Source organism: Cnephaeus nilssonii, assembly GCF_951640355.1.
Source record: "Cnephaeus nilssonii genome assembly, chromosome: 12".
Taxonomy (NCBI): domain Eukaryota; kingdom Metazoa; phylum Chordata; class Mammalia; order Chiroptera; family Vespertilionidae; genus Cnephaeus; species Cnephaeus nilssonii.
Window position 1 is genome coordinate 26,089,861 of NC_137083.1, and position 9,327 is coordinate 26,099,187.

General features: G+C 46.3%; 1 protein-coding gene across 2 annotated transcripts in view; it reads right to left on the minus strand.

The window, feature by feature from the left end:
- The window catches only part of CASD1 (CAS1 domain containing 1), a 44,836-nt gene extending 43,268 nt beyond the window's left edge, over positions 1 to 1,568 (minus strand). The window contains exon 1 of one of the 2 annotated variants that reach the window (XM_079786174.1): positions 1,451 to 1,568. Coding sequence is in view for 1 of the 2 variants with exons in the window: in XM_079786173.1 (XP_079642299.1) it covers positions 1,008 to 1,140 (133 nt within the window). In the remaining variant the exon portion in view is untranslated. Of the gene's footprint in view, positions 1 to 1,007; positions 1,313 to 1,450 lie in introns of those variants that run through there. The other variant, XM_079786173.1, reaches the window with a different exon arrangement.
- Between the last annotated feature and the right edge of the window lie 7,759 nt (positions 1,569 to 9,327).

A 9,327-nucleotide genomic window follows, 5' to 3' on the forward strand; every position in this document is an offset into this window, starting at 1 on the left:
TCACCGTCACCGAGAGCGGTCCTGAGAATGGTTTCCATAATAGAAGAGCCCCAAATAAGAGATCCGATCATCATTAATTTCCCTGGGCCTGTCAGCCTCTCTCCTAGTGGCATTTTGAGAGAGAACACACACACACACACACACACACAGGAACCCACAAGGACAAGTCAGTATCCCTTGAGGACTGAAAGATCACTTGCTCTGCAGCAAGGAGGTCGCTTCCTTGGCACCCATTTCAGCACCCACAGGGCGGGCCTCCCTCCCACCGCCCTCACTGCCCACCTGGACGCCTGGCAACTCAAAACTCAAAACTTCTCCGGGCCCACGTGCCCCGGGGCCTCGACTCGGCAAAAAGGGTGCAACCAGAGCCCTCGGGCCGTGTCTGGGCCGCAGAGGCCGAGGGACACCTCCTGCACTTGGCCGCGGGCATCTGTGCCAGCTGTCGCCCCCGGGGCGGGGGGGGGGCGCCCGAGGAAAATGGGGCGGGCGGCCCCCGTCGCTGTCCAACAACAAACAGCTCAGCCCCGCGGTTCGGGGGCAGAGGCCGCGGGGGACAAAAGGCTAAGGAGCCGGACCCCCAGCCAGGGACACGGCGACCCCACTCCAGGCGGAGGTGCCCCTGGCAGGCGGCCTCTGCCTCCACGCACCCCGGGCTGGGCGCCGAGGCCGCCGTCCGACCGCCTGCACGCGACCCCCCGGCGGGAGGGCGCGTGTCCTCGGGCCCCGCCGGCGCCGGGACCCCCGCAGCCCCTCGGCCCGGCCCGAGGAGGCGCCCCCGACCCCAGCGCGGGCGGCCACAACCGCGGGCCCTCTCCCCGGGCGGCCCGCGCCGGGGTCCCCGCGGTCGGGACACCTGGGGGCAAGTGGGGCCGCGCCTCCCCCGGGCCGGGCGCGGGCAGGCGGGCGGGCGGGCGGGCGGCCGCGGAGCGTGGGCGTGTGTCGGGCGAGGGGGGCGGCCTCCGCGCCGTCGCCTCCTCCCCCGGCCGGGCAGGGGGAGGGCCCCTCACCTCGGTAGCGGCGGGAGGCGAGGTGGCACCCCGCGAGCAGCAGCACGGCCGCCAGCGCCAGCACCTTGGCGCTCCTCACGCTGAAGTAGTGGTTGATCTCCCGCTTGCCCAGGGTGTAGGCCAGAGCCGCCATCTTGGTTCCTCCATGACAACAGAGCGCGGCGGAGCGGGGAAGGGGCGCCGCGCAGGGGCCGCGCTGGGGCTGCCGCCGCCGCAGCCAGGCCAGCAGCCGCCGCCAGGCCCCGCGGCCGCCCCCGGCGCCTCCCGCCGGCCCGCCCGGCCCCGCCGCCGCCGCGCCCCCGGCCTCCGGCCCCTCCTCGGCCCCGGCCGCCTCGGCCGCCTCCCCCCAGCCCCGTCTCCGCTGCTCCGCCGTGCCGGTTCCCGAGGCGCCCCGGACGCCTGTCTCCTCCCCTTCCTCCTCCTCCTCCCCTTCAGCCTCCTGCCTTAAGAGCGGCTGCGTCTCCGAGGGGGGTCCGGATGCCCGGGGCTCCGGGGTCACGGGCCCCCGACGGCCCTCCGGGGTCACCGGGTCACGGGCGGCGGCCGGCGGCGGCGGCGGCGGCGGCGCAGACATGGGGGTGAGGGGAGGGGACGGGGCCCGACGGGGCCGGAGGGCGCGCTCTGGAGCTGCCCCTGGCTCCCTGGCCGCCACCTGAGCCCAGGTTGGGGCAATAGAACCACAGTTCCGGGAGAAAAGTACACACCGTCCCACTTCCTCCTCGCGCCCGGACGCCCGTCCTGGGCGTTCTGCCCCCGAGCCCGCCCAGGGGGAGCCAGGGCCGCCCCGACGCCGCCCGGGCCACCTCGGGGCCACCTGGCGCCCTGCTGCCCCCGGATGCTGGTCCCGGGGGTGCGGCCAGTCTGAACTCTCAAGTCACAGCCTGGGCCCATTTCTCTTGTAACTTTTTATTTATTTATTTATTTATTATTTTTTTTAAGGTCTGTTTGTTTGCCCAGTTCCAGGGGGCGAAGATCAGCCAGAGCACAGGGGAGGCGGTGCAGAGGGAGCCTAGCTCGGTGTGGGTGTGGGTGAGCTAGAACCTCACTCTTTTTTTTTTTTTTTTAAAGCCTCCTGATGGATAATACAATGAAAAGGCAGAACCTCACTCTCTGCTGGCGTTTCCACAAGGTGGATGTGCCAGACACCCAGTGTGCACGTGACAGCCATGCCCGCTTCCACAGCTGGCTCATGTCTTGTGGTGCCCCAGAAAGAGAGCACCCCCTTGGCCCTGTTGCGCCACTGTTTTCTATCCTTTGCCCTCCTTTTTACCCTCTTCTATTTTTCTGTTTTCCTTCTTGGTGTCGCCTGTACTGCCTTCCAGGCGGGAATGTTTTCTGACGTTGCTTCCCTTTCTCCTTGCCTGGTGTAGCATTGAGTCCTTGGTCGGTGGGGGGGGGGGGGGGGGGTGGGGGGGTGGGGGGGGTGTTTTCAAGCATTCTTGACCACCACCTTTCCCACGCAGCCATTGCTGAACTGGTGTCCCTAGGCCCCCTCTTAAAACTATGGAACGTTAGATATGAAGGGACAGTAAGAGATCTTGTCACCCCGAGTCTTTTCATCCAAGGACTCTTTTTATTATGTTTTCATCCAAGTTTCCCCATATCTTGAAAGATTTTTGTCACTTAAATGAAATCACATACATCACTGTCGTGGATGCAATGCTAATAAAGCAGTAAAGTTAAATAAGTGTACAAACACCAGGCACTGTTCCCTGGAAGTGCTCGCTTAATTTTGGCTGTCACTCTTCTAATCCAAGGATAATCACATGCCGAAGAATTAAATCAGATATTGCAAAAACTCAGATAAATAACTCCGCTAACAATATATGGTCTGCCAGTCACATCCCAGAAATGGCTATGATGTCATCAACAGCAAATTAGAATTTCTGATAAGTGTGCGATAACCAGTGTTAACCCACAAGAGTTGACTGAACGCCTGCCAAAAGTAAAGGAACTTGACATTTTGTTTAATTGCAATTTCCAGAAGGCTTTCCGAAATATTGTCAATAGCTGGTGGACCTCCTCCTTCCCTCTGCCCCTGCTCTGAAGCTCTTCCTATCCCCCTTTGTTGGAGGTGTTGATTATTCCATCAGTCATCCCTACGTCAATTATCTTCTCTTGGTCTCTTAAAAACTCTCCCTTGCTCCAGGCTGCTTCCTTTCCACCAATTAGTTTTCTCTTTTTAGTGAAACACATCCATGGACTCTGTTTCTGTGTGTTTACCTCTGCATCTCTCTTTCCTTCTCTGACAAGTATCTAGAAAGAGTAGTGTTGACTTTGCGGTGTCTACCTGCTCCACTCCCATTCCCCCCTTCGACATAACTCTCAAATATGTTGCCTCTTCTCATCTGCTTGCTGCCGTTGCCTTGGGTAAGTCATGTTTTCTTGCCTGACTTTCTTATAATTTTAACTCATCTTCCTCAAGTCTGGCTCAAAAACTCAGGCTTACTGCCCCTCTGACATACTTCTGATCAGACTGAACTTCCTTCAGCTCAAATGTGGATGATGCTAAAAACTAGTTAGTGCCTCCACATTTATTTGTCTGCCCTTACATGGTACAGAATGTTTACTAATGCTCAGCAGGTTACCTCACCTCCCAATGGTCTGATAAAAGAGAAACCATCTGATAGGAACACTTTCAACCTATTTTCTCAATGTGCATTATTTAAAAAAAAAAAAACAACAACCTCCGCCCCCTGCCCCCCCCAAAGAAAAACAACCAAAAAAACCCTATCACACTTTATCTTCCTTTTATTTATTTGTAAGCCAAATATTTATTTCCCATTGTACTACAGGAAGCCATGGGGACAGGACAGGACAGGACAGGACAGGACAGGACAGGACAGGATAAGGACATTGAAATGGAGCAGACAGTTCAATAAGAGGAGCACAGTTTTGAAGTGAGAATCTTTTGGAACAAACAGTTCCTGCTATACTGTGATCATTTATTGCTGTTTATACCAATGTGATTTTGTTTAACCAAGCATAATTGCCATAACATTAGTTTCAGATGTATAACGCAATGATTTTTGTATATATTGCAAAATGATCAACCCAATAAGTCCAATTAATATAGTTAATACACTCATTATCATACTGTTACAGATTTTTTTCTTGTGATTAGAAGTTTTTAAATCTACTCTCTTAGCAACTTTTAAAAATGCAATACAGTATTATTAACTAGTTCCCTCTGACTTGAAAATTTTCTCTTCCCTCTTCCCAAGCTATCTCTTTCATCTGTGTCCTTGACTGCATCAAAACCATTTCATTTGAGAACCTGGTCTCTTAAGATTCCTTCTTTATTTCTACCTTCAATTTATTCCTCTTCACTGTTTATGCATATATATGTATAAGCTCAAATGCTTCCCATGTAAAGTACCTTCCTTAATTCACTACATTCTCTTCTCCCTTAACCATCAAACTTCTTGAGGGTCAGTCTATGATTACTGTTCCTATTTTTTTCTGACTACTTATTGGTTCTTTAAACACTTGAAAATTGACTTCTGCTCCTATTATTTTATTTAAAGCACTCTTTCAAATGTCAGCCGAAACCTGAGTGACTAAATCCAATGTCTTTATCTTAGCATTATCTTTCTTGTCTATGTAACATAGTTGAAATATTTGCTTTCTTAAAACCTTCTCTTTGTGGCTTCCATGCTACTGCATCCTTCTGGCTCTCTTCTTTCCTTTCCCAGGCATCGCCAAGAAGAGCTCTCTTGCTTTTTCAAACCCCCTATATCAGTGGTCGGCAAACTCAGTCAACAGAGCCAAATATCAACAGTACAACGATTGAAATTTCTTTTGAGAGCCAAATTTTTTAAACTTAAACTTCTTCTAACGCCACTTCTTCGAAATAGACTCTCCCAGGCCGTGGTATTTTGTGGAAGAGCCACACTCAAGGGGCCAAAGAGCCGCATGTGGCTCGGGAGCCGCAGTTTGCTGACCACGGCCCTATATGAAAGTGATTGGCCTCAATTATCCAAGCATGTAACCTGGGTTCCTCTCATTTGCTCCAGAATTCTCTCACATAGGGACAGCTTTGTTGAGTATCTCATGGTACCTCAGACTCAGTGTGTTGGAAATTAATTTTGTTTTCCTTCTAAACCCATTCATCCTGTTATGCTTACCATTTAGTTCATTGATACCAATGTCCTTCAAGTTATTCCTGCTAATCTTTGCCTCATCTTCTGTCTCCTCTGCCTTATTTAAAGTATGGTTTTTAATGGGGATGGGGTGTGTTCGCAAGATGAGCTACTGGGTAGTCAGAACCAAGTACTAAAACTTCTATTTATAGTTAATTCCTGTTAAAAATGATGAAAGAAAATAAAGTTTGTTTATATCACTTTTTGGAGAACTACAAAATAGGGTGATGGTAGAAAGCTTTTATTGGATAAAGGATAAAGAACAAGGAAGAGAAAAATACAAAATAGCTGGTTGGCTGGGGCCTCATAGTCAAACTTGTTTGGGATGAGAAGAAACAGGGAAATAAGTACAGAGCCCAGAGTTTGCTTGGCATTTGGAATTGGCTGACTGGATATACTGCATTCTGCTTAAGCAGAGTACTAGTATTTACAGGGACAGGAAAGTTAACGAAGTTTTGGTTTTCTGATGTGGCACCCTGGGGCAGGAGAAGCTTCATCTTGGGCCTAGAAAGTTATTTCAACATTTCTAAGTATAATAAAATAAGGCTTCATTAATATTCCGTATAAGGACTTCCCCTGGTCCTCTGATTTGGTCTTTCTGTAGAACCATGCCAAGTGTACTTGGAAAGGAATCCTCAAGGTGAAGCATATTGTGCCTATGAGCCTATCAAGTGGATTCACAGATTGTATTATCTATTTTCACTTAAACTCACAAAATAGAAGGTGACTTTTAATATCCCTATGGGGAATGTAAATTGAAGGTGATTCTAATTAGTAAGCCCTAGTAAACAAGAATAATATACAGAATGGGATCTCCTAAAACAAGCTCTTCATTAGCTACATTACATAGTTTAAAATAGATATATGCATAACCCATGGACACAGACAATAGTGTGGTGAAGACCTGGGTAGGGGGTGGGAGTGGAGTAAAGAGGGTTAATGGGGGAGGAAGGGGGACACCTGTAATACTCTTAACAATAAAGACTTTTTAAAGTTATATCGATATATCAGATATATATTATATATAAACACAGATTATATATGTATACATTTTATATATGTATATATGTATGTATTTGTATACATATATATAAAACTTCTGCAAAAAAACCTAAAACATTTTGAAATTATCAAATTATTTGAAATAAGAATTTATATCCCCTCATTGTAAACCATGGCTCTTGCTGTAAGTTTATGATACTTTGAGATGAGAGTTACTACTGATATGAAGACATCAAAATGGACAAATTAAGCATCCAAACATGAATTAAAGCTCTCCCTTTGAGAGCAAAAAGAAGTTTGTGAGCATGTACGTGCGAAGGTCCAGAAGAGCCTACCCCAAGGTGTGCCTCAGTGGTATGCAGATTATTTTTAGCTAAAGGCAATTTCGGCTTCAGGCTCCAGAGAAACTTGTCTCTCCTCCCCACCGCCCCTTAACTACCTAGAAGAATTTGAGTTGAGACCTTGCCCATAAGATAACTTCTTTTTAACTTATCTATAAAGCAGAGAAAAATTTTTATTAAAGGTCTGCTCTTATCATCTTGCAATGACTGTTTGAAGCCCCCAGGCACCTTCCCGCATCCCTAGCTAAGGATGTCTTATACACATACCTCAGTCCCTCTTTCTGTTTCTGACTCTCTTGTAGGTGAGGTTCATGCGTACGTGATATTAAATCTGCCTCTTGTTGGTTTATTTGGCCAGCCAAAAAGAACCAGAGAAGAGAAAGGGGAACTTTCCCCCTTCCCCATAAATGAATGTTTCAAATCACATGCATTTATATTAGCCTATTAGTAGAGGAGTACATATTTTATAACTAAATACATATGAGCATAGGGGTGTGTGCTCAAATTTTTAACTGGTATGGATGCATGGTCAGAAACAAAAATCACTTACTTAGTCAATCACTGTATCCTGTTCATTCCACCTTCCTCAAGGCTCATTTCTTCTCCCCACAATGCTATGGTTTAGGCTCCAACCTGACCATTGCAACAGGTTTCTACTGGCTTCCTTATCTCTAACTTTTCACTTTCAAATCTCTTTTCCCCAATTGCTGCTAGAATTATTTGTTTTGGGCTTATATTGATCTTGTCATTTCCCTGCTTAAACACTTTGTTGGCTCCCTATTGGAACAAAATGAATCCCCAGCCTCCTGACATGATTTGGCCTAACTATCCCTTTTCTTCTGTTTAGCTCTCATTCTATCTAAACATGCTAAACTACAAGCTAGGAACATTAGTATATGTCGCTTTTCTCTTACTATTCCCTTCACTTGAAATCCTTTTTCCATACACTTCATATTCTACTTATTTAAAAACTAGTAGCCCGTTTGCATGAAGATTCGTGCAATAGACCTTCATTCACCTGGCTGCCTGCACCAGTTTTCTGCCGGCACCAGGGACCCAGGCCTTGGCTGTGGCCACCGCCTTCTGCCTTTTTCAGGGTCGGGGCTTGGCCCCGGGCAGTGGCCTTGGGCTCGGCCGCACCCAACATCCCTGCTAAGGATCGCAGGAGCTGACCCCCAGTGCTTTCCTGCGATCCGTGCAGGCTGCCCACTGGTGCCCAAGGCCGGGAAAGCCTCCGCCCCGAGGCTTTCCCGGCCTTGGGCTCCGCCACACCCCAACGTCCCTGCAACGGTTTCCTGGTGGGCGTGGTTGGTGGGCGTGGCTCGGTTGGTGGGCGTGGCTTGGGCGTAGCGAAGGTGCGGTCAATTTGCATATTTGTCTATTATAAGGTAAGATCTTTCTTCTTTCTTTTTCCTCTCCAGCTTTATTGAAATATAATTGACAAGTAAAATTGTTTATATTATAGTATACAATGTGGTGATTTGATATACACATAGTTTGTGAAATGATTACCACAATCAGAAAAAAAAATTCCCTTTTAAAGACCTGCTCTATTTTGCCTCTTCCATGAAGTTAGCAACATGGCTCTTTATCAGAATACAGTATAACTCTTTCCCTCCTCTGATTTATCTTAGTTCTTTGTTCCTGTCTATGCTTAAGTGTGTATTCAGCACAGGTGCCATCCAGTCAGATGTGAACATTGTGAACATTGTGTGTATTGGGAAATTATCAGTTTTATCTTTTGGGATAAATGCCAATGTGCCTTATAGTCTATTCAGTTATTACGTTTATCTTTCTCTTCTTTAGTGTCCTCCTTTCAGATTTTATGCACTGGGCCACAGGGAGTTAGCACTTTTGGTATTATTTGTAGGGGAAAATTGTGAAAGACTTGGAAATGGACCAAGATATCATGGCCGTCCTCAATGGAAAACGGCATTGTCCAGATTATCTGATTCCGGAGTGTCTCTGGATCTTTTATTGTCTTTGAATCATTTTACATTGCTCTAAGTTATATAATATGTAGACTAATGCAAATTATTTTTGTCCATAGAAATGCAAATTGTACCTTGTTGGGATTCATTTGATTATTGCCCTGTGGATAGTGAGCAGTTTTGAAGTTTCATGTTTGTTTAGCAAATTTATTTCACCATTCTTAATGTCCATGTATGTGTAGTTCTTTGAATTCTCCTTTGAACCAATTATAATCTTACTGGTCCCCTCACTATTTAATGAATTAAATAAAAGCTTTGACACATGTTCATTTTATATCTATATGAAAGTCATGCTATATCCTCTTCTAAAATTATCTTTTAATACATGAATATGCCTTGAACTTAATAAACATTAATATTTCTTAAATTCAGGTTAGATATCATTTAATGAGGAACACTGGAAGAAATTGAGACACTTTTGTCTTAGAATTTTTATGATTGTGTAGTAGAGAAAAATTTTCCAAGTTGAATTTTGGCTTATCTAAACAAGTGAACAATTTCCTGTCGAAGATTGAAAACTTATTTTTATCACAATGAAATTGAACATTAGCCTTTGGATTCTTTGATCATGTTAAGTGTACACAAAACAAAACAAAAAACAAATGCCCAATTTTTATTTACTCAAATATTCAAAAACTAAATCAAAAGAATAAGAAATTCTAAAGTTGCATTCGGTTATTTTATTATATGTTTTTAGTATATATTTTTTAATCTGGAGGATTTCACCTTAAAAAAAATAGAAATCTTCCCTTTTGGAAGTTGCATAAAGTAAACATTTCATATATAATAAGTCTTAAAAACAAGAATCATATTCTGAATTCACCTTATATTCACACCTGTCCTT